The 26,541-nt window shown below is 44.0% G+C and overlaps 1 protein-coding gene across 1 annotated transcript in view; it reads left to right on the top strand.

Annotated features, from left to right (window-relative positions):
* The window catches only part of LOC126187634 (UDP-glycosyltransferase UGT5-like), a 147,289-nt gene that overhangs the window by 76,704 nt on the left and 44,044 nt on the right, over positions 1 to 26,541 (top strand). The window contains exon 2 of the mRNA XM_049928833.1: positions 25,385 to 26,197. Within this exon, the coding sequence (XP_049784790.1) occupies positions 25,385 to 26,197 (813 nt within the window). The remainder of the gene's footprint in view (positions 1 to 25,384; positions 26,198 to 26,541) is intronic.

Below are 26,541 nucleotides of genomic sequence, written 5' to 3'. Positions count from 1 at the left end.
ATATTCCGTAGGCTCTTACTTTATCAGGCGACAGTGCGGAACTGTATCGAACGCCTTCCGGAAGTCAAGGAAAACAGCATCTACCTGGGAGCCTGTATCTAATATTTTCTGGGTCTCATGAACAAATAGAGCGAGTTGGGTCTCACACGATCGCTGTTTCCGGAATCCATGTTGATTCCTACAGAGTAGATTCTGGGTTTCCAAAAACGACATGATACTCGAGCAAAAAACATGATCTAAAATTCAACAGATCGACGTCAGAGATATAGGTCTATAGTTTTGCGCATCTGCTCGACGACCCTTCTTGAAGACTGGGACTACCTGTGCTCTTTTCCAATCATTTGGAACCTTCTGTTCCTCTAGAGACTTGCGGTACACGGCTGTTAGAAGGGGGGCAAGTTCTTTCGCGTACTCTGTTTAGAATCGAATTGGTATCCCGTCAGGTCCAGTGGACTTTCCTCTGTTGAGTGATTCCAGTCGCTTTTCTATTCCTTGGACACTTATTTCAATGTCAGCCATTTTTTCGTTGTGCGAGGATTTAGAGAAGGAACTGCAGTGCGGTCTTCCTCTGTGAAACAGCTTTGGAAAAAGGTGTTTAGTATTTCAGCTTTACGCGTGTCATCTTCTGTTTCAATGCCATCATCATCCCGGAGTGTCTGGATATGCTGTTTCAAGCCACTTACTGATTTAACGTAAGACCAGAACTTCGTAGGATTTTCTGTCAAGTCGGTACATAGAATTTTACTTTCGAATTCATTGAACGCTTCACGCATAGCCCTCCTTACGCTAACTTTGACATCGTTTAGCTTCTGTTTGTCTGAGAGGTTTTGGCTGCGTTTAAACTTGGAGTGAAGCTCTCTTTGCTTTCGCAGTAGTTTCCTAAGTTTGTTGTTGAACCACGGTGGGTTTTTTCCGTCCCTCACAATTTCACCCGGCACGTACCTGTCTAAAACGCATTTTAAGATTGCCTTCAACTTTTTCCATAAACACTCAACACTGTTAGTGTAGGAACAGAAATTTTCGTTTTGATCTGTTAGGTAGTCTGAAATCTGCCTTCTCGCTTGCTGAACACACAAACCTTCCTCCCTTTCTTTATATTCCTATTAACTTCCATATTCAGGGATGCTGCAACGGCCTTATGATCACTGATTCCCTGTTCTGCACTTACGGAGTCGAAAAGTTCGGGTCTGTTATCAGTAGGCCCAAGATGTTATCTCCACGAGTCGGTTCTCTGTTTAATTCCTCGCGGTAATTTTCGGATAGTGCTTTCGGTATGTCACTCGATGCTCTGTCCCTACCACCCGTCCTAAACATCTGAGTGTCCCAGTCTATATCTGGTAAATTGAAATCTCCACCTAAGACTATAACATGCTGAGAAAATTTATGTGAAATGTATTCCAAATTTTCTCTCAGTTCTGCCACTAATGCTGCTGAGTCGGGAGGTCGGTAAAAGGAGCCAATTACTAACCTAGCTCTGTTGTTGAGTGTAACCTCCACCTATTATAATTCACAGGAACTATCCACTTCTACTTCACTAGAGGATATATACTACTACTAACAGCGACAAACAGGCCGCCACAGTTCGCATGCAATCTATCCTTTCTAAACACCGTCTGTGCCTTTGTAAAAATTTCGGCAGAATTTCTTTCTGACTTCAGCCACCTTTCTGTACCTATAACGATTTCAGCTTCGGTGCTTTCTATCAGCGCTTTAAGTTCCGGTACTTTACCAATACAGCTTCGACAGTTTACAATTACAATACCGATTGCTGCTTGGTCCCCGCATGTCCTGACTTTGCCCCACACCCTTTGAGACCCCCCAGGGGGTCCACAACTCTTTTGTGGATACGTGCGTAGCGAACACGGGACCCCGAGCTAATGTGGCCTTCCTTCCTTTCCGGGCTGCATACCTTCCCATTCCGCATCCTTCCCCATCCCTATCTTCGCCCCTCCTCCCCTCACCTCTGGCTCTTTCCTTCTCTTTCTCCCCATCTGGGAGTATGGTTTGTGCCTACGTCCGGAGACGGACGCTCGTAAATGTACTGCATTCCTTGCTTTTCTGTCTTCTTCCTTCCTTTGTCCTTCTCTGTCTTCTTCCTTCCTTTGTCCCTCTCTTTTCCTTACGTCCTCTCTTTCTCTTTTCTCCGCTGCGGCGTTTGAGACCTCTCTTCCTTCCTTTCCCTTTCTCTTTCTTCCTCCCTGTGCGTGTCTGAAGGCCGACCCACGCCCTTCGTGCGTAGCCGGTGACGGGGTAACGCGTAATTCCCCGCCCCGGGTAGACAGGTAGGACACGTACGTACCCCCTGGTAACGGCCAGGCCCAGGGAGGGGTGATTACCCGAGCTGATACCTTCCGAAAATGCCGATTGGTCCCTCCGTCTGTTTGTCGGGAGGTGTGACCTGAGGTGTGAACAATCACCTAAGGCGGGAGTGCCCTCAGAGAGGGCCCCCACAAGGGAGGAGCGCGCCATCGGAGACGCCGGTAATCATGGGGGATTCTTCCGCAATGGTTTCCTCACCTTCCACTAAGTCTAGTCACAAACGTAAGCATACTGAGTCTCAGCCACAGACGATTCTTCCATCGTTGCCACAGTTCCTTGTTGTTTCTCGGTCTGATGAAGGTCACGACTTCTCCACGGTCAACCCTTTCATTATTCAGAAAGGAGTCGACGCAATAGCAGGTCCTGTAAAGTCTTGTTCCAGATTACGGAATGGCACCCTGTTGTTAGAAACACACAGTGCCCTCCAGTCACAAAAATTCCTGCGTACTTCTCTGCTCCACACCTTCCCTGTCCGGGTGGAACCGCACCGTACCTTGAATTCCTCGCGTGGAGTCGTTTATACACTTTCCCTCGATGGATTGTCTGACGAAGAAATTCAGCACTATCTGTCTGACCAGGGCGTAACGGCAGTTCATAGAGTAATGAAACGGTTTGACACGAACATCATTCCAACCCGCACTGTCTTCTTGACATTTGACACAGTTCAACTCCCATCGAAAATCAAAGCAGGCTATGAGATAATTTCCGTTCGCCCTTACGTCCCAAACCCTACGCGTTGCTATCGATGTCAGCGGTTCAATCACACCAGCCAGTCCTGTTCCAATCCAGCCAAATGTGTTACGTGTGGCACGGATGCCCATGAGGGTGCTTGTCCACCTCCATCCCCTCGCTGCATCAACTGTATGGGTGACCACGCTGCTTCCTCTCGAGATTGCCCCGTTTTTAAGGATGAGAAGCTCATCCAGGAAATAAGGGTGAAGGAAAAGGTGTCGACCTTTGCTGCTCGAAAATTATTCGCCAGTCGCAAGCCCACCGTGCCTCAGACAGGAAAATACAGCACTGTCCTTGCTTCTCCTCGGCCAACAAAGGAGGCGGCCACGCAGACTTGCGACCTCACCTTTAGTACCACGGTCGTCAGATCGGCCAGCGCAAAGATCGCTCGTTCAACCTCACCACTTTCGCCTGCCCACTCTATGGCTCACCCTTCGTCGGGTTCTGCTACATCTCGAGCCCAAAAGTCGGACGCAAAGTCTTCGAAAAAAGAGCATACTCGTGAAGAGTTTTTACGGACCGCAGCTTCACAACCATCGGTTCCTCCTTCATCTAAACAACATTCTTCCAAGAAGGCTACAAAGAAACCCAGTTCCTCTCCTTCTCCGCCAAGGCGTGCCCCCTCTACAGCACCACCTGGCGGAAATCGCCCTCGGCCATCTTCTGTGTCGCCGAGGCGCACTGCTGGTGGCCGGTCAACCGGCCGATCGCTGGTGGCAGGGACTGCTCCTGACCAACTTATGGATCAGGATCTTCTGCCTTCGGCTGAATGCCATTCCATGCTGTCGGTTGCTAGCTCCGAGCAGTCTTTGAGTTGACAGCAACTTTGGTCACATTCCTCCATTCTCTTTTCACCCCATGTCCATTATCCACTGGAATATCCGCGGCATTAGAGCCAATCGGGATGAATTGTCGGTCCTCTTACGCTCCTACTCGCCGGTCATCTTCTGTCTTCAGGAAACAAAGCTGCGTCCCCATGACCGCTTTGTTCTCCCTCATTTTCAGTCTGTCCGATATGATCTCCCCTCTGTTGCAGGCTCTCCAGCCCATGGAGGACTCATGATTCTTCTCCGTGATACTCTCCATTATCACCCAATCCCCTTAAACACTTCCTTCCAAGCTGTCGCCGTCCGTCTTTCACTTTCCGGCTACACGTTCTCTCTTTGTACTGTATACATTCCATCGTCCACACCAATGGCACGAGCTGATCTCCTTCATCTTCTTGGTCAGCTTCCACCCCCCTATTTGCTGGTTGGGGACTTCAATGCCCACCACCCGCTTTGGGGATCTCCACACCCTTGTCCACGTGGCTCCGAATTGCTAGACGTCTTCCACCAAGCGGATCTAGTATGCCTCAACACTGGGGTCCCCACGTTTTTGTCTGCCTCCACGACAACCTTATCTCATTTGGACCTTGCGGTCGGTACTGTTCCGCTAGCTCGGCGCTTCGAATGGTTCGCCCTTGATGATACACACTCGAGTGACCACTTTCCATGTGTCCTCAGACTGCAGCCTCAACTGCCATATATGCGCCCGCGACGCTGGAAGTTTGCCCAAGCCGATTGGACACTTTTTTCGTCTCTCGCGACATTCGATGACTGTCGCTTTCCCAGCGTCGACGATGAGGTCACACACATTACCGACGTTATCCTTACAGCTGCGGAACGTTCAATACCACGCACCTCCGAATTGCCCCGGCGCCCCACAGTTCCTTGGTGGAACGAGGCATGCCGTGACGCAATACGTGAGCGGCGACGTGCTCTTCGCATTTTCCGTCACCATCCTACTTTGGCCAACTGTATCCGCTATAAGCAGCTCCGTGCGCGATGCCGTCGCGTCATCCGCGATAGCAAGAAGGCAAGCTGGAAATTCTTTATTAGCTCATTTAACACCTTCACTCCCTCCTCGGAAGTTTGGAGTCGGCTTCGACGGTTCTCAGGCGCGCCTAGTTTCTCCCCGGTTTCTGGGCTCACTGTCGCGCATGATACCTTAGTGGACCCCGTCGCAATTTCTAACTCGTTGGGTCAGCACTTTGCTGAGATTTCGAGCTCTTCAAATTACCCGCCAGCGTTTCTCCCGAAGAAACGTGCAGCGGAAGTGCGACCTCTTGCTTTCTCCTCCCAAAATCACGAAAGCTACAATACTGTTTTCTCCATGCGGGAACTCCAACATGCCCTCTCATCTTCTCGCTCCTCCGCCCCAGGACCGGATGGTAACCATGTCCAAATGTTGCTGCATTTATCCACCCATAGTCTGCGTTACCTCCTTCGCCTTTATAATCGAATTTGGACCGACAGCACCTTTCCCAGACGGTGGCGGGAAGCTATTGTCGTTCCCGTTCCGAAACCTGGAAAGGACAAACATCTCCCCTCTAGCTATCGCCCCATTTCTCTCACGAGTAGTGTCTGTAAGGTTTTGGAGCGTATGGTGAATTACCGTTTAGCTTGGTGGCTGGAATCCCGCAGTCTTTTAACACCAGCCCAATGCGGATTTCGGAAGCATCGTTCTGCAGTTGACCATCTTGTCGCTCTCTCCACTTATATCATGAACAATTTTCTCCGGCAACGCCAAACGGTAGCAATATTTTTTGATCTGGAGAGAGCATACGATACCTGTTGGAGGACAGGCATCCTCCGCACACTGTTCTCTTGGGGCTTTCGAGGCCGGCTGCCCCTTTTTCTTCGCGAATTTATGGCAGAGCGCACTTTTCGGGTGCGGGTGAACACTACTCTCTCCCGTACTTTCTCCCAAGAAAACGTGGTACCCCAGGGATCCGTGCTGAGTGTTGTACTGTTTGCCATCGCCATAAATCCAATTATGGATTGTCTCCCTCCTGATGTCTCGGGCTCCCTCTTTGTGGACGATTTTGCGATCTACTACAGCTCTCAACGGACCAGCCTTCTTGAACGACGTCTTCAAGGATGTCTCGATCGCCTCCACTCGTGGAGCATCGAAACTGGCTTCCGTTTTTCACCCAGTAAGACCGTTTGTGTCAATTTTTGGCGACGTACGGAGTTTCTTCCGCCCTCCTTACATCTAGGTCCTGTCAACCTTCCGTTTTCAGACGTCGCTAAATTCTTGGGTCTTATGTTTGACAGAAAACTATGCTGGTCCTCCCACGTTTCCTATCTTTCGGCTCGCTGTCTGCGATCACTTAACACCCGCCGTGTCCTGAATGGTACCTCCTGGGGAGCGGACCGAGTGGTCCTTCTCCGCCTCTATCGCGCCTTAGTGCGCTCGAAATTGGATTATGGAAGCATAGTCTACTCCTCTGCTCGGCCGTCTATTCTTCGGCGTCTCGACTCTATCCACCACCGTGGATTACGTTTAGTGTCTGGAGCTTTTTACACTAGCCCTGTGGAAAGCCTTTATGCTGAGACTGCTGAACCTCCGCTGTCCAATCGGCGAGCAGTCCTCCTGAGTCGTTATGCTAGCCGTCTGTCTTCCATGCCTGCTAATCCAGCCCACGACCTTTTTTTCGACGCCTCCTTTGATGTAGGGTATGCAGGCCGCCCCTCCTCCCTACTACCCCCGGGAGTCCGCTTCCGTCAACTGCTCCATTCTCTTTCCTTCCGCTTTCCTAAAACCTTCCTGACAACTTGGGGTACAGCACCGCCTTGGCTCCGTCCCCGGATCTGCCTGCTCCGTGACCTTTGTCAATTTCCCAAAGATGGTACCCCTACACTTGTTTATCGTCGGGCATTTGGTGCTCTATGTGCAGAAATGACGGACGCCACATTTATTTACACCGACGGCTCGAAAACATCGTTAGGTGTAGGGAGTGCCTATATTGTTGGCGACACCCCAAATCGCTTTCGGCTTCCCGACCAGTGTTCGGTTTATACTGCGGAGCTTTACGCTGTTCTCCAGGCTGTCCACTACATCCGCCGCCATCAGCGGATACAGTACGTTATCTGCTCAGATTCTCTCAGCTCTCTCCTCAGTCTCCAAGCTCTTTACCCTGTGCACCCTCTGGTCCACCGGATTCAGGACTGTCTGCGCTTGCTTCACCTGAGGGGCGTCTCGGTGGCGTTCCTCTGGCTCCCGGGACACGCTGGTATCTGTGGGAATGAGGCGGCCGATATAGCGGCCAAGGCCGCAGTCTCTCTTCCTCGGCCAGCTATTCAGTCGCTTCCCTTCACCGATCTTCGGAACGATTTATGTTGCCATGTTGCTCATTTATGGCATGCCCATTGGTCGGCACTTCCCTGTAATAAATTGCGGGAAGTGAAAGCCCTTCCTTGCGCTTGGACCTCTTCCTCCCGAACGCGTCGTCGGGAGGAGGTAATTTTAGCTAGACTCCGGATAGGGCATTGTCGTTTTAGCCATCGACATCTTTTAAGCGGCGATCCTCCCCCACTCTGTCCCCACTGCTCTCAGCTGTGGACGGTAAGACACCTTTTAATTGAATGCCCCTATTTTAATCCGTTACGCTCCCGTCTACAGCTATCGCCTGATCTATCGTCGATTTTAGCAGATGACACGCGCTCCGCCGACCGCGTTCTACAGTTTATTAGTGACAGTGTAATGACGTCAGTCATTTGAAGCTTTTTTTGGGGACAATCACCCCCTTTCTGTAGTGGATTTTTAAGCAGTCTTTTATTTTTAGTTTCTCCAATTTTCTGACTTTGTTCCCATTGCTGCTGGTTTTAAATTTCGGTTTTTTACTGTCTTAAGTCACGGGCTGGGCGCTAATGACCATGGAAGTTTTGCGCCCTAAAACCACAAAAAAAAAAAAAAAAAAAAACACCCTTTGAGGCTGTTGCCCTTTCTGTACTTGCCCGAGGCCATCTAACCTAAAAAACCGCCCAGTCCACGCCACACAACCCCTGCTACCCGTGTAGCCGCTTGCTGCGTGTGCCGTGTGCCGCACCGACAACAATTTCGTAATTGTGGACTGCTATAGACGGTAGCATGGCTCAGTATTTCTGCAGGGGACTTTCAAAGATGTCGAAATGCCGCACTACGCCGGGTAAAAGGAGGCCCGACAAGATATCAGGAGGTATCCCATGACGTACGATAACTCAGGAAAGTTTGTGTAGGGTGGAAACGCGTTTGGCCAGCACATTAATTCAGGTATCATTGCGAAGAGCTTGCGAAACACTACCAGGACCTAAAGAGAGTCAATGAAATTATTCGCTGGAATATAATTAGAAATCTGTGTTAAATTGCAAATGACAAAAAAGGAAAATGGTCTTCCTGTATGATTCTTAAATATTTTCGAAATTGTATATAACGCAAGTCCAGGAAATCTCGCGTCGAAAGGAATTCAAAAGGCCTAGAAAATCAAATTTGGAGAGCATCGAAAAGGAAATGAATAAAAAAGGCGCAAAGCGACTATTAGCTGGCCAGCCTTGTGATTTATCTCTCCTGTAACCATTATACTATTACCATTACATTTCTTTTTTTTTTTTTCATCAGTCTGTGTAGCGTCTATCATTCGTAATCAAAACATCTTCAGTCCCAGGTTCAAATCCCGCCGCTCCTTAAATTTTGTTTAATAATTAGCATTGGCAGCCGAAGACTTCCGGCATAAGAAGTCAGTCTTCCTGCCAATGGCCTTGTCAAAGAGGGCGGAGGAATGGACACAGGTTCAGAGCACTTTCTTGTCCTAGGGGTGGGAAATTGCACCTAAAGGCGGAAGAATCAGCAAAGATCAACGGCATGATGATGCAGAAGGCAATGGAAACCACTGCATTAAAGACACGTAATATGTATCCACAGGACATGAGGTCTGTAATTGAAGAAGTGTCATGATGATCTCCCCATTGACAAAAGATTCTGGAGTAGTCCCCCATTCGGATCTCCTTGAGGGGATTGCCAAGGGAGAGGTTACCATGAGAAAAAGATTGAATAACCAACGGAAGGATAACATTCTAAGAGTCAGGGCGTGGAATGTAAGAAGCTAGAAAGTGGTAGGAAAACTAGAAAATCCGAAAAGGGAAATGCAAATGCTCAATTTAGATCTAGTGGGGGTCAATGAAGTGAAGTGGAAAGAAGAGTATTTCTGGTCAGATAAGTATAGGGTAAGATCAACAGCAGCAGAAAATGGTATAAGTGTAGGATTAGTTATGAATAGGAAGGAAGGGCAGAGAGTGTTTTTCTGTGAACAGTTCAGTGACAGGCTCGTTCTTTTCAGAATCGACAGCAAACGAGCACCGACAACGATAGTTCAGGTATACATGCCGATGTCGCAAGCTGAAGATGAAGAGATAGAGAAAGTGTATGAGGATATTGAAAGGGTAATGCAGTATGTAAATGGGGATAAAAATCTAATAGTCATGGGGGATTGGAATGCAGTTGTAGGGGAAGGAGTAGAAGAGAAGGTTACAGGAGAATATGGGCTTGGGATAAGGAATGAGAGAGGAGAAAGACTAATTGAGTTCTGTAACAAGGTTCAGCTAGTAATAGCGAATACCCTGTTCAATAATCGCATTAGTGTACGCCCTAAGTTACTTTTACGCCTGAAGATTTTTCTCCGTTGAGAATGACATGCTGTTTTCCGTTTGCTAAAAATTTTTCAATATTTTATTCTTTAAATTGTAATTAAATTTTATGCACTTCATGATAATTCATGACGAGCAGCTAAAATCTGTGTTTTATTATACACCGTACTAAATCCAGTGTTCAGTAACTCCCATGAACAATGATATAGATTTTGTTTTACTTACAGTTTTTAGGAAGTTTATGCTATTTATAGTTTATGCTATTTATAGTTTACGTACTACATAAATACATTTAATTCGTTGTGTGCAATGTTTTTCATCTGTTTGGTCCATTCCACTAATAATTTTCAGAAATGGTTCATTATATTAAACTCACTTACAAAATTGTGAAAAATTAACTAAATTTAGACAGAAAAACTGCAGAAAGCTAGGTTTACAGGGAAAGAGGGAGAGGGGCGAGGCGCAGATTTGACAGTACTGTCAAGGGCGTAGGATCACCTCGGAACGGCTTTGCTCCAACCTTAAGGGCAAAATTACATAGCTGCTAGCGGAACGTAATGTGGCTGGATGCATCCACTTCTGTACGTCGCAAGGAACCTTACTTTTGTATGGCAGTGCCACTGACATTCCCCCCCTCCCCATTCTCTGTTCTGTTGGTGAAAGGTGTACCGAAGAAAAACTGCCGTGAACCTCAAAAGTTATCTGCCGTAGCCATTTCACGAGTCATGCGTAGAAGGAAATTCGTTACGATTCTTCTTCGAACGTACGCCTGTCTTGTAGCATCTGCCACTAGAAATTGTTCAGCATTTCCGCAAACACGCTCTCGTGCCGACCATACGATGCCATGATGAAATGCGTCGCTCTTTGCTCGATCTCACATGTATCGTCTGCCAATTCATCAATCAAGAACTGTAAACTATGATTAACTCCAATATAGATACAACACAGAATATTATGTATTGTTCTTCAAAGTGGTGCCTCCGAAGTCAGTGCAACTAGTTGTTGTTTGTAATGGGAGATACGCAGTATACAAATGCGAACCTAACTTGCATTGTTAGAGATCTCTTACTGCCAGAAATATTTGTTCCTGAGCATATCCCTTGTCTCCAAATATACCATTCAGCATCTTCCGCCGTATGTATGAATGTGACCATAGTTTTATGGACCTCCTATATTACGCTATCACTCGGCACAGTTAAGCTAAACGGACATAAAAGTATGTGTTCCAATTTTCTTTATGTACGCACAAAATACAACATCGTTAGAACTCCCCTCCCTCTCCCTATCTAAACAGCCAGCCCTCCCTCTCCGTCATCCGGGCGTTCTAGGCAGCTACCTAGTCCGCCTTTATGATCGATTCGGTCCGGCTGTATGTTCATTAAGTTGTAACTCAAACAGTAAGGCCTGCCTGCACACGCTGGGCTGGAGTAACGTGAGTTTATTGAATCCATTTCCACAATAATCATACCAGACTACATCAACAAACATATGAGTAGGCCAAGAGTATTAGGACATGAAAGGCAAAGAGGATTACTCGCCAAAATTAGCTGTTGTCTTGGCCATGATGGGATATAGCGTGGTACGTGACTATGTGCTGTCACATTGGCTAGGTGTCGAACTGCAAATCCAAAGAGCCAGAGTTAGCTCCTAACTCGGCACTAGCTTTTATTCTTTCACCTGTGGCAATGATTTGTATACCAGAGTGTGAAAAATGCCAATTTGCACCTTACTTTGGAGTCCACGTTGAGTGGTAGGTCCTTTTATAAGTTACTAGGTGAGTCAGCGCAATGTCTGGAGGAAGACAAAGGAAAACTACCTTCAGTAACATCAGGCATAGCGAAGTAGTGTGTTCAGACAGCTTTACCTTACGTGAGGAGGTATAGCAATGTTCCAGTTCAAAGTGATGCACACTGCACGCAGAAAAGAAATTGCGGAAAATGGATTTGCGGACACGGGTGACAGGTTAGTATTAAAGGTAGAAGGGAGGGAAGATTGGGGTTGAAACAGGGCTTAATTTCGACCCGGAAGTGCAGCAATGGCGTTCCGGCTCATCTCAAGAATTTTTTTTTCGCACTGGAACAGGTTGACACTGGACCTTCTGTGTTAAATCGCAAAGTAACTGTAATTCACTGCTGCGCCAGCACCACTTAACATGGCTTGGCTGACCAACGTGACGTGATTGCCAGGAGCATAGGGCAAGGTACTGTGTGTGTGTGTGTGTGTGTGTGTGTGTGTGTGTGTGTGTGTGTGTGTGTACAGTATACGCAAGATAAGTTGAGCTTCGTTCTGAAGCTGCAGACATGTCGTCATAGTCACGAAGGCTGCCGACTTGTGCCGACATTTGATGGAACAGAACTAGGGAGCAAAGTGACCCTCCGACGGGGACAGAGGGTAGCACGTGTTATTTGTATTAAATCTTGTTGTTTTATTGTTCTGATTATAAGAAATTATATTTTAAATACATGGATTTCAGAAATGTATTTTGTAAAAAATGATTTCTCCTTGTAAGGTTTATAATAAGTTTTCAGATATCGAAACTTGTGATTTTTCATGGATTGAGGGGGTCTTTTGTATGGTTGAAGAGATGCGTTCCGCCACCTAAAATTTTAGAAATTAAGCACTGGGTTGAACATCCTGTCGACGATGAAGTCATCAGAAACGGAATCCAAAGTGGAACAGAACAAGGGTAGAGAAGGAAATCAGCCATACACTTTTGAAAGGGTCAGTCTCTGCATTTGCCTCAGGTGATTTAGAGAAATAAGCATACACCTAAATGTGGATGGCCGGGAGACCTCGCTCCTCGTGAACGGAAGTCCAGTGAGTTGCACGGGGCCACTTTGCTTAGCGCGTTGCTGTTAACGTAATTTAGTTTACCGCTGATGGGAATAATACACGACAGTATCAAGAGGCGATTGAACTACCTTAGTAGATAGATATTCCCAATATGTAGTGACAGTTAAACATTGTGCCAGATTGTGACTCAAACCTAGATTTCCTGCTTGTTGTGTTAGGCTATCTGAGCACGAATCATACTTTCATTTTCACTGATGTTCCCACTTAAGATTTCCGTACACTGCTGCCAGTTGACATGGGTACATAGGCTTCCGTGGTCATTGTCATGATTAAAATTCTTCTGGGTGCTCACCCGCGTAACTATATAAAATGCTTTAATTGTAAGCTGTAAAACCCTTGTTCCGATCACATTACAACCACCTTCCTCAGTGCGAGGCTGGTTTTGGAGCAAGAAAAGTCCCTCTGTTAATTGCAGACGATCGGTGTTAATATGTCACATTTGTGAAACTGTATTGGCCCTAGAATATAATAGGCTAGTCAGGGCGAAAGATAGAGGGTAGCAAAGAAGCTATTCTTGGACTAGCCGGCTCGTCAGTGATTGGCGACAGTTTGCAAATCAGCGTTTGGTCTCTCGTGGGCATGTTTTCTTCCTGGTGTGCGAGAAAATACACTGAGTCCTTTTGCAGCTGTTTGTTTAGGCTGTCGCCCGGTGAGCCTTGAGCCTCCCGACCGCTCGCGGCCCATTGGACAGGGATAGCCGGGAACAGGACGCCGGAAGTTTGCAGCCGTCCTCTCTACTGCTTAATTTCAATCGCATCTCGAATTTTGCCTTTGCGCATCCACGACTCTTTCGCCAGCACACGGGCTTCAAAGAGCACTGTCCACGCTCACTGTCGTGTTCCGCTATCGCTGGTTTCTTATGTTGTGCTAACCGCACATAGTGTTCACGCTCTGCTACTCGTGTGTTAACAGGTCTCCCTGCCTCACCTCTGTAGACAGCTCCGCATTCACAACGTAATGAATGTATTCCTGTTGTATTTAGTTGGTTCATTTTATCCTTGATGGAACCTATCTTGTCGTGGGCCCTGTGGCTAATGCGGAAAATCGGCGTGAAACCTCGTCTAGGTAAGACGTTGCCTTACCGTTTACTGACGCCCTTCACATATGGTAAGTGTACTAACTGAAGTTTCTCTTAATTGTCTTGTCTTGTTCCGTTTCGGTTGACCTTGGTCGCCTTTCTTATAAGGCTGTAGTCAAAACCACTGGAGCGAAACGTGTGATGCAGCTCCCTCAATACTTCTTTGATGTTGTCATTTAATCGGTACGTACAGGCAGTCAGCATGTGCAGAACTGAGTACTTCTGAGCTGGATGACGGCGAATTTCCGCCTGCAGATACCAATCTGAGAGAGTTGTCTTCCGGTACATTTTGTGTCCCTGTGTACCACCGCAGTTCTATATGCCCCCACGTCTAAAATGGTAACGCATCGTTGTCGTCGGTTTCGTGAGTGAACTGTGAAGTCTTCCGCAGGGCGTTTAAGTATGCGGTTCTGCACACACTGCGTGCCCGTGCATACAGAATACGTGACCCTAACAACACCAAAGAAGAATTGAGCGATCTACACCATACGTTTCGCGCCAACAGTTATGTATAAGAAAGGTGACAAAGGACAGTCGAAATAAAACCCGAAAAGAAGGCAAGGAAGAAAAGCTTCTGTTAGTACACTCACCGTATGTGAAGGGCGTTCGTGAACGGCTAGGCAAAGTTCCCCACCGACGAGGTTTCAGACCGATTTTTCGGCGTTGCCACTGGATCGACAGCTGATATGTTCCACCAAGAATGCAATGAACAGTCTAAATACTACAGGAATTTATTAACTATGTTGTGAATGTGGAAATGTCTACAGAGGGGAGATAGACAAGTTAGGACACGAGAACGACGACATGAACGCTATGTGCGATTAGTACAGCACAATAAATCGGCGATAGCGCAACACCACCATGGCTGTAGACAGTCTGTCTTGTTCCAGGAAGCCCGTGAGCAGGCGAGATTCGTGGACGCGCCAAGGCATAATTAGAGATGCGATTGAAATTATTAAGCAGCCCTGGCTGCCGGCTACCCCAGTCCAAAGACCCGCGAGCGATCGCGGTGCAGAAGCCTCACTGCGTATGGACGCGACAGACTAAACAAACAGCTATGGAGGGACTGTCAGTGTATTTCCGCGCACACTAGGAAGTAAACATGCCCACGAGAAACCAAGCGCTGGCTGTCGCCAATCACTGACAAGCCGGCTAGCCTACGGATAGCCTCTTTCCTATCTTATCCCTTTCGCCTTTCGTCATGACTAGCCTATTATATTCTAGCGTCAACATGGCTTCACAAATATGACTTACCGACACCGATCATGTGCAATAAGCAGAAGCACCTTTCCTCCGCCAAAACCACATGGGAATATAGTCACTTGGGGAACGGAGTCTGCGTAGTATCGTGGCTTACCCAGCCACAGAAGATACATATATAAAATTGTTCCTACGCTTGTGGTCTTCAGTCCAGCGACTGGTTTGATGCAGCTCTCCATGCTACTGTCCTGTGCAAGCTTCATCATCTTGAAGTATCTACTGCAACCTACATCCTTCCGAATCTGCTTAGTGTATTCATCTCTTGATCTCCCTCTAAGATTTTTACCCTCCACGCTGCCCTCCAATACTAAATTGGTGTTCCCTTACTGCCTCAGAACATGTACTACCAAAAAATTATCAGCACTGAATTGAGGCAAATGAATCGATGGGGATGAAATCAGTGTAGATGCACTGACAAACAGTGTCGGTGCAAATTGTTCAGATATGCTGAAACTGCATTGTAATAAATACGCATTGATGACTGAAAATTTTTGCCAAACCAGGGCTTCAGACCTGATATCCTTCCCATCCTTGTCCTGAGTTCCTACTCCGTCGAGAATGACTCCATGGTTTTTTTTTTACTGTGTGCAAAAAGGGAAGGAGGAGCATGATACTTAGGATGAGAGATAAGAATATCTAGCCCAAAGAAAACGAAACGAAGTGGCTGCGCTAATTAATCCATTGATGACTCACAAATATACCCTGTTGTGCAGAAACTGCTGTAATAATATGAAACATCTAAGAAGAAACTAATGTTCACAGCTGCTGTCACCAAAACTAGACTTCAGACTCAACAAAGAAACTGTTATCCTGACAAGGCTAATCTGTTGTAAAAGATGCCAAATTAACCAAATGATTATGCATGAGTGACAAAACCTGCCAGCAGAACATTAGATCCTTACGAAAAAGAGTAGACTCGAAAAGTCTTGTAGTTAATTCAGAGTTTGTATAGATTGTGACAGTGACAGTGTATCAGGAGTGAGCCTATTGTTGTTGAACTGTTGCACTCTAATACCTGATAACCTTAAAGTTAGAATATCGGAGTGTGTGCTGCTGTTATCTCTTTCGTGGCTGTAAACAATAACGGTGCTGTCCCTCCGGCATGGATATCTGTTTTCACAGTCGGACAATACTCAAGTACTTGCCATTATGCAGTATACAATCATGAGGAACAGTGTTTGCTGCTGTGTTGCTGAGAGAGCACTCCCGTCGCCATACGAATCGAATAATTCATTATCACATGACTGGGACATTGTGAGCTGCCACAGGATGGACATGACATTACATAACATCAGCAGATTAGACTGCAGCCATATTTGAGGTGCATTCAAGTTCTAAGGCCTCCAATTTTTTTTTTCTCTCTGGCTGGAAAGAGATAGAAACATGCACATTGTTTTAAAATGAGGCCGCGCTCATTGCCAATACGTCCCAGAGATGGCAGCACCGTACGGCAGATGGAATTTTACCGCCAGCGGCGAGAATGAGAACTGTTTTAAATACTTAAAATGGCGACGTTTTCCTTACTTGAACAGTGTGCAATCACTCGTTTTCTGAATTTGCGTGGTGTGAAACCAATTGAAATTCATCGACAGTTGAAGGAGACATGTGGTGATGGGGTTATGGATGTTTCGAAAGTGCGTTCGTGGGTGCGACAGTTTAATGAAGGCAGAACATCATGTGACAACAAACCGAAACAACCTCGGGCTCGCACAAGCCGGTCCGACGACATGATCGAGAAAGTGGAGAGAATTGTTTTGGGGATCGCCGAATGACTGTTGAACAGATCGCCTCCAGAGTTGGCATTTCTGTGGGTTCTGTGCACACAATCCTGCATGACGACCTGAAAATGCGAAAAGTGTCATCCAGGTGGGTGCCACGAATGCTGATGGACGACCACATGACTGCCCGTGTGGCATGTTGCCAAGCAATGTTGACGCGCAACGACAGCATGAATGGGACTTTCTTTTAGTCGGTTGTGACAATGGATGAGATGTGGATGCCATTTTTCAATCCAGAAACAAAGCGCCAGTCAGCTCAATGGAAGCACACAGATTCACCGCCACCAAAAAAATTTCGGGTAACCGCCAGTGCTGAAAAAATGATGGTGTCCATGTTCTGGGACAGCGAGGGCGTAATCCTTACCCATTGCGTTCCAAAGGGCACTATGGTAACAGGTGCATCCTACGAAAATGTTTTGAAGAACAAATTCCTTCCTGCACTGCAACAAAAACGTCTGGGAAGGGCTGCGCGTGTGCTGTTTCACCAAGATAACGCACCCGCACATCGAGCTAACGTTACAAAAGTTTCTTCATGATAACAACTTTGAAGTGATTCCTCATGCTCCCTACTCACCTGACCTGGCTCCTAGTGACTTTTGGCTTTTTTCAACAATGAAATACTCTCCGTTGCCGCACATTCACCAGCCGTGCTGCTATTGCCTCAGCGATTTTCCAGTGGTCAAAACAGACTCCTAAAGAAGCCTTCGCCGCTGCCATGGAATCATGGCGTCAGCATTGTGAAAAATGTGTACGTCTGCAGGGCGATTACGTCGAGAAGTAACGCCAGTTTCATCGATTTCGGGTGAGTAGTTAATTAGAAAAAAAAATCGGAGGCCTTAGAACTTGAATGCACCTCGTACTGAGTACCCGATGTAGTGGACAATCCGTCTTCAAGGCTGTTTAGACTCTGGACTTCCTACGAGCGTGCAAACACGTAAAAAGTATACTGTAAGTATCGTGAATTAAGACAGATCGCCGCTGCGACAGTCAGCTGTCATGGGCAACAGTAAATAGTTGAAAGGGATCGAATTCATTGCTTTAGACTATAACATCTAATGGACAAACAATACTTAAGTCAGTTACCTACTGAATGCTGGACAAGAGCAGTCATCGATCAGACATACCACCCGAAAGTGTTCCCGCCACTATGGGACGCAGTAACCACTTCTTCAAATCTCTTGGTACACACAGCCTAGCACCGACGCAAGTTCACCACCTTTGATTGCCTGAAGCATGGAAATGATTGGTTGGGTTGACGAGTTGACACGTCCAATGTCAGGGAACTCATACAAGGCTCGTTCAGTAAGTCATGCAACACATTTTTTTCTCGGGCAGGTTCGGTTGAAAAAATGAGGAACTTGTTATGGAACATAAAACATTACCGCTCTAGCCCTATAGTCTAAGTTCCGACGAGTGGTGGCGTTGTATGTAGCCTTCCAAATAGCGTCTGTAACAGAGGTGCTTCCAAAGCACAGAGCTGTCATTGAGTTTCTTTTGGCGGGTAACCAGAGCATCGCAGATACTCATAGGATATGCAGAATGTCTACAGAGACCTGGCAGTGAACAAAAGTACGGCGAGTCTGGTCGAGGCGTCTGTCATCGTCTCAACAAGGCCACGCAAACCTGTCGATCTCCCGTCAACGCAAGGTCTCACAAGTCTCCGCACCCGAGAGCGTCCACAAAACTTCATTGGACTGTACTCCCTCATCCACCCTAAAGGCCGTATCTCGCACCCTCAGACTTCCATCTGTTTCACCCAACGAAGTATGCACTGGGGGGAAGCATATGTGGATGATGGAGAGGTTATTGATGCAGCAATACATTGACTCCGACGTCGATCGTTAGTGGTACCACGTGGCGTACAGGCCCTTCAAGTAACGTGGCGTAATGCCGTCGTGTTGAACGGAAATTATGATGAAAAATATGGTTTTGTAGCCAAAAGAGGGAATAATATGGTGTATTGGAATCCTGAATAAAATGAATCTGCTTTCACAAAAAAATTCGTTGAACCTTCTTTCACAAAAAAATTCGTTGAACCTTCTTTCACAAAAAAATTCGTTGAACCTTCTTTCACAAAAAAATTCGTTGAACCTTCTTTCACAAAAAAATTCGTTGAACCTTCTTTCACAAAAAAATTCGTTGAACCTTCTTTCACAAAAAAATTCGTTGAACCTTCTTTCACAAAAAAATTCGTTGAACCTTCTTTCACAAAAAAATTCGTTGAACCTTCTTTCACAAAAAAATTCGTTGAACCTTCTTTCACAAAAAAATTCGTTGAACCTTCTTTCACAAAAAAATTCGTTGAACCTTCTTTCACAAAAAAATTCGTTGAACCTTCTTTCACAAAAAAATTCGTTGAACCTTCTTTCACAAAAAAATTCGTTGAACCTTCTTTCACAAAAAAATTCGTTGAACCTTCTTTCACAAAAAAATTCGTTGAACCTTCTTTCACAAAAAAATTCGTTGAACCTTCTTTCACAAAAAAAATCGTTGAACCTGCTTTCACAAAAAAAATCGTTGAACCTGCTTTAACAAAAAAAATCGTTGAACCTGCTTTAACAAAAAAATCGTTGCATTACTTACGGAGTGCTCCTCGTACACCGAAAACTACTCGAGTCTATGGGCCTATACGGGGAACAGTTGAGGTAGATGAAGCTGTTACTGCATCCAGGGTGTTTATGTGATATAAAGTGGAATTCCTAATCATCTAGTACTGTCTCTTACTAGTGAATAATACAGGAAACTATAGTACAGTGCAGCTGTTACTGCGGAATACTTTTCTGATAACTGCAACATTCTACAGACTTCCTCTAGGAAACATTCAGTTCTTCATGAGAAATCTAGGTGGTTTATTGAGCTGCCTCTCAGAAAAGAAGAAATGGTTAATATTTTGTGCATATTTCGGTGTAGAGGGCGGTTCGGAAAGTAACCACCGTAATAGTGTGGCACTACTATTTGCGTGGGAAGTGCCGTAATAGTCACATCTGCACGTTCTCTGATTCAGTAAACTTCCAGCTGTGGGAGTACTGTAAAAATCTCGGTCTGTCGCATATTGGCTTGTTAAAACCTCAAAACACCAGCGCTGTAATAAAAAAAGGTTTCAGCAGCAGACATTTATCGTCAGTTGTGTACTTTTATACGGTCCTAGCGTTATAAGTGAAGGTATTATGAGGCAAAAGGTCAGATTTTTTAAACCGGTGGAACAAATATTCATGATCAAGAGAGGAGTGGTAGACCTTCTGTTGCGAGTCTACATCTACATCTGTATTCTCCAAACCATTGTGAGGTGCGTGGCAAAGGGTACATCCCATTGTACAAGTTACTAGGGTTTCTTTCAGCACCATTCACGTATGGAGCACAAGAAGAATGATTGAGTGGCTCTGTGCGTGCAGTAAGTATTCTAATCTTACCCTCAGTGTCCCTATGTGAGCGATACGTAGGGAGTTGTTGTTTTTCCCTAGAGAATCATTTAAAACCAGTTCCTGAAACTTCAATAGAATTCTCGGGATAGTTTGTCTTAAAGAGCCTGCCAGTTGAGTTCCTTCAGTATCTGTCCCACTCCCACCTGCGACGGTCGGCGGAATGGAATAAGAGTCGCTGTTGTGTTCCTCACCGAAAATATCCTATCTTCCGTTTGCACGCACGAACAATGCAGGTCCGGTGGTGGTGAAATGACAACACAAACACCCAGTCCCCAGAGAAAATCTCCAACCCGGCTGGGAATCGAAGCCAGGACTCCGTGATCCAGAGGTAGCAATGATAGGCACGAGACCACAAGCTCTGGACTGGATAAAGTATTGTCTTAAAGTGTGTGCTGGAACGGGAAAAACGCTCTTGATGCCACTTAACCGCCAGCCGTTTGAAACTGACAGGTCTATGTGGAGCTTCAGTGTAGGTAGCTTCAGTGTAGGTAGCTTCAGTGTAGGTAGCTTCAGTGTAGGTAGCTTCAGTGTAGGTAGCTTCAGTGTAGGTAGCTTCAGTGTAGGTAGCTTCAGTGTAGGTAGCTTCAGTGTAGGTAGCTTCAGTGTAGGTAGCTTCAGTGTAGGTAGCTTCAGTGTCTGCAAAAAGCCTGATTTTACTATTAATATTGTCTGCAAGTTCCTTAATATGCAACATGAACAGCAAGGATCCCAACACACTTCCCAGTGGTACACCTGAAGTTACTTCTGCATCTGATGATGACTCTCCATCCCAGATAACATGCTGTGTCCTCCATACCAAAAAGTACTCAAGATATGTCACTTTGCATACTGATCTTCTGCTCAAATGAAAATTTCATAAAATGATCACCTTGTTCTTGTGACACTGTAGTTTTCTTGTGACGTGTTGAAGCATAGTTATTTCCATGGTTCTTTTGGACTTCTTCACCCTACACAAATTTCACAATGGTACTTCTAAAGCACAATACACAATGCTGTGAAGTCTGTAAAGAACCATGGAAATAATGATGTCTCAACACATCACAAGAAAACTGCTATGTCATAAGAACAGTGAGAGTGATCTTTCTATAAAATTTTCATGTGAACAGATCATAAATACACAGTGAAATCACCTCTTACTAGGTTACCCTCCTCTTCTCCACAGGATGATATGTCAGTTAAAGAAACTTTAATATCTGTATAAACATGTGTTACATGTTTTTTTGTAATGTTAATTTAGCCTGATGATGAGGTATAATCCTAGAGACATGTTGCTAAATAAATAATTTAGTTGCGAACAAGTTCTGTGACTGGTAGTGATATTTGGAAACTCTTCATAGCAAATTCATTATTTGCACAGTTTCTGAATTCTTAGTGTATAAAAAGAAATCTTTTATGTCAACCAATTCTGGGTTTTGTTTTGAAGATGTTAAGTGAAACTCCCCTACCCCATTGTCCAGCTTTTCCCGAATGTGTCTTTGAAGGATCGTGGAAAATATGTAATATGTGACTGCAAGGAGTGGTGTTCCTCTGTAGTTACTTTTTTTTAAGTGGGTGGGTAACAGCTGAGGTTGTCATCTGAGTGTTTCTCAGTAGCCCATATGTAGTGTATTTATATGGTTGTGTGTGTTTTCTCTGACTAATTTCAGCATTTCTGTCACTATAATATCTTCCCTTAGATGCTTTGTGTTTGAGATTTACAACCTCTTTGACTTTCTCCTATATGGGAGGAGGGATGTGCTTGATGTTCAGTTACTGGGTTCCCTAATGAGGAGTCACTGAGTAGGTGCAATAGCATTTAAAAGCTTCTAGATGTAGTCATCTAGAGTTTTTGTGCCATCACTGTCACTGACATATAGTGATCCATCTGCTCACTGGAGATGTAAAGTAGGATACAAAAAAGGGGTTGTTTATTGTTAGAGGCCCTTGTATTTGCATCTAGAGATGTTCCTTTGAAATTTCTCCTTTGCCTGCTGAATCAGTTGGTTATTGTACTTCCTAGTTGCCACTCTTCTATTGCTGGTTGTGGTCTTCCTTTGTCTAATAAAGGCATGTACATTGCCTTCATTTTTATACTGGTTCCATTTGTCCCATGCTAATAGTCTCTTTTTACTTAATTACTGCAACGTTAACAGAACAACTCAGGATTTTTAAGTAGTTGATATGGTAACTATACAAAAACTTAATGAATTTTTTAAACACACACACAATTGTCTTTGAACACCTTGTTTAACAAATAAGTTTTTCACTTCCTATTTTCTTAACAAAAAAGTAAAAGCTGTGCTTATGTATTACTCTTTAACATTAGAACTTTCTGGACCATATATTTAATATCTGTAAGTTTTTTTTTTTACTAATTACAAAATGTAAGACATGAGGCCATAATTGCTCCTGTAACGTCAGGCTATTTATCTGATGATACCTATTTGCGTACACAGTGTCTCAACAGGACAGATTTTTTATTCCCACCAGAATAACACAATAAAGAGAAATGAGTGAGTTTAAAGGGCATATGCCACCAATTTGGGCATTTCATCCCACTGACTCAACACAGAAGCACAAATCAATCATACCTTTGGTAGATGTAAGAAAATAACTCACAAAGCTGTACAATGTTCATTTGCAGATCTGTGGTTTCTCTAGATTCTATCTTGGTTTATTAGTTTCTTGTCTGTTGTGGCACATACACAACCTCCATTTTTCCATTAGCCTATCCATTCAATGTGGGTGTACACTTAGATTTGCCCTACAAATCTCTATTGTCAGTTTCTGATTTTAGCCAGTTTTCAGTACCTAATATAATGTATATGAGCTCCACTGCTTTATAGGACTGCTTCAAACTCTGGGACTTTCTGAAATTTGCTTTAGCAGTTGATCTTTTGAATTTTAATTGTTTCATCTGTGGGGATAATTTGAGCCTTACACTGATACTTTGATCTCTCCTCCTGCTACCTTTTATGTACAATGGATGGAGACTCATCTAAGCTATAAAGAAAGAAAAAACCTTGTGTGTACTCTACACACAGTTAGCTATGTAGGGAGCAGCTTCTGACTAGGGAGGGGCAAGTTTTAAAAATACAGATATTTAAAGGACACGTTGACATTATTGAGACAAATATACTAGCATTTTAATATATCATTATTTTTGGCCCATTCGTATGCAAGAGGCGTCTCAGGAGTGAAACACTTCTGATGTGTGATGTTCACATTTCAGACAACAAGAAACCATTTTCCATTAAATACCAATGCAGTAATGTGTGTGACTTTTGTGTTGGATGTATGTTACTTTTACAGTGCATCTATCTTTCATTGATCGATGCACTCAGGGAATAAGGAGAGCACACATTCTGCCTTATATTTGGGAGCAGGTAGTAGAATTTCCACCATTTTCATACAGTGCTACCGCCAAACAAGTTCATCTTGCACCTTGTTTCCATTATTTGCAATGGTAAAAAGGAAACATGAAAGTAATAAACTTTCATAATATGCAATACAGATACCTTCATGTTCAAATCTGGTGCTCATTTGCAGTAATGAATATGAAATTAAATTAAGCCATTTGTAAGATATTTACAGTTAGATTGCAAAGATTGGTAGTAGCAAGTAATCTGCAGATAAGAACTGCATAGTCTATGAATCAAGAAATGACAGGTAATATCACTTTTGATACTCAATATCAGTTAATTGATACATTGATAATCTAGATATTGGCAACATATATTGACACTATCATGAAAAAAAATTTATATTTAGGTATATCAATATTTCTTCCCCATCGCTACTTCTGATCTGTAGGTCACTTCATCCTTAACACATTTAGGGGGGCCCTAAAATTCTCAACACTATGGTGCAAGTCCAGGAAGCCACAGCAAAGCTCAACACAGAACCTTTGAAGTCTCTGGTTCAAGCCTTCTACATGGCTCAGAACCAGAACACCCCAATTATTTTTGGGAAGAGTGCTGCAGATTGTGAGCTTTGTTGAAACTCAGTGAGCAACGTTTGTCGTCTAGACCTTTTCTGGCAGTCACTGGCATGATATGGCCTCTGATAAGATGACAATCTTTGTTCATTGCAAAGTGTATCACAATTTGCAGTTGACTGTACCTAGTTCCCTGAGTGGGTGCCAGAACACCTTTTGTGAGTGGAATAAGGCCTCCAGAGTAACACACAGAATGCATAATGTGACCTCATGCTACTATTTCTCTGAGTTGTACCATTATTTGCCATACTTTTGAACTGCTGATGATTACCATACCCCAACCATTTTGTGTTCACCTTCCCTTGACACAAGGCACAGCAGGTTTCTCCACAGGTGAAGCATGTTTCACTGGTTCAGGTTCACTTTCAGTGGAAGCACTATGAAATTGTTGGTTAGGGGATGGATGTAATACCTTGAGTTCCTTCATCTGGCCCCTCCCCTCCCCTCTCCTTCCTCCCCATGCAGATGGCCTCTAAACTTACCAACATTTCTTTGAAGATATGATCTATCATCTTTCTCTCCCTAGAACCAAATGCTTTTTTGAAAGTAGTAAATGATACTTTTGTCAGTTTTCTGGTTAACTTTCTGTGGTAAACTATTAATTTTATTCACCAAGCAGGAAGAAAAAGCACATAAAAGGAGCTTCACTTTCAGAGCTAGTGGCTCCTTCTGCCAGTCGTTTCTTCTCATCCTGTCCAGTAAGCCTCCCCTGACCCGCAGTTCTGGGTGACTTTTCTGAAATCTACCACTTTTCCAAAAGTTGTACAGTTGTTTCCCTTTGCCCCTCCTCCTTCCCCTTCTGTTGGGAGGAGCCCCTTGCTCCAAAAGCTTGCATAAGTAAACCTTCTTTTATGTGTGTTTTCTGCCTCCACATATTGAGTAATTTTTCATCCATCCAATTACATTATATTGTCAAAAATTATTTTCATTGTTAAATTATTAATTTTAACTCACAAATCTGTTCATGCATGAACATTGCAGTGATATCCTCCCAGCTGTTTGTATAAGTTTCCACAGCTCTGTTCAGAATCTTATCTGTTACCAAATTTATCAGAAAGCAAGTTACATCTCTTGTAACCTTTGGCTCTGGCCTTTTCAGTAATTCTGCTGTGTTAATCTTCACCACATGGTTTGTTTCTTTTTGGTCTTTCGGTGGCCTCATTAATTTCTATCTCTACTAGTGAGAAATAAAGATGTCCAGGTATTGCAGAAAATTCTAATTTAACTGTTGGAACTGGATTGTTTGTCAATTTTTTGATAGCATTTCTCAGTTTTATTTCTTATTTAACCCTGTTCTGTCATAAATCTTCGAAACAAATACATACTTTTAAACAGATGCTTAGCGTTCGATAATCTTTTAAGTAAACATTTAAATGTTATTAAGCTTGTATAGTTTTTCAGTATAAACCTTTTATCTTGCTTCAGTAAGATATGAAAATTTTATTTTAGAGTAATAATTTTGAGTGTATCGACATTAACTGAAAAAATTCTAAACTAGATGGATCTCTCATTTATTTCAGATGCAGATACTGTCACTGCTTGTATTGTTAGCAGTGTCCATTGATGGCACAAATTCTGCACGTATCCTGGGTTTGTTCCCTTACCCTGGCAAAAGCCATTTTATCATGTTTGAAGCATTAATGAAAGGACTTGCATTTAGAGGACATGAAGTTATTGTGTACAGTCATTTCCCACAGAAAACACCAATACCAAACTACATAGACATCAGTCTGGTTGGGTCTGTTCCAACAGTAGTTGATGCAATTAAATTAGAAGATTCATTTGGCTCAGGTTTTTCAACAGTTTTCAAGCTGAAGGAAATGGCAATAACAAACTGTGAAAATGTTTTAGCATTTCCACCAGTACAAAAGCTTATAAACTCAAAGGAGAATTTTGATTTAATTTTCACAGAAGCATTTAATACGGATTGCATGTTGCCATTCGTTTACAAATTTCAAGCACCGCACATTGCTCTCTGCTCACATATACCTATGCCTTGGCTTGGTGACCGTTTTGGAAATCCAGATAACCCTTCTTACATACCAAACCATTTTCTGCCCCACAGTGATCAGATGGACCTCCCTGAGCGTTTCAAGAATACAGTATACTCTGAACTGCAGAAGTGGTACTATTACAGATACATGGAACAACCTACACATGCAATAGCTACTAAATACTTTGGGGAATCACTTCCACCTTTGCATGAAATTGCAAAAAATACCAGCCTCCTTATTATCAACACAAGTCCTGTCCTTAACCTTCCTAGGCCTCAGGTACCAGCTGTCATTGAAGTTGGAGGGATACATATCCGACCGGCCAAGAAATTGCCAAAGGTTAGTAGTGTTATGTTCTTCTGATTATTAGCAATCTAGTTTATTATAAAAACAACAAACTTAATGAACAGAGTAGCTTTTTTCTGTAGAACATTTGTAGTCTTCAATGCTAATCGTATAATAAAGTTAATGTTCTTTGTAGCACAAATTTGATGACACAGCAGCTTTTTCTCAATGATATTTCAGAAAAGACAGTGCAGTTATATATCAGATAAACATTTTCTTTCACTAACAAATGGTTTGTAAGGGTACATACAGAAACATGAGACTCAGTATTCAAAAATAATCAGCCACATCTGAAAGAACACTAATGTAATTGATCCTAAGTAAAATAACCCTGAGCT

This window comes from Schistocerca cancellata, chromosome 5 (genome assembly GCF_023864275.1).
Source record: "Schistocerca cancellata isolate TAMUIC-IGC-003103 chromosome 5, iqSchCanc2.1, whole genome shotgun sequence".
NCBI lineage: Eukaryota > Metazoa > Arthropoda > Insecta > Orthoptera > Acrididae > Schistocerca > Schistocerca cancellata.
This window is presented reverse-complemented; position numbering and strand designations above follow the sequence as displayed.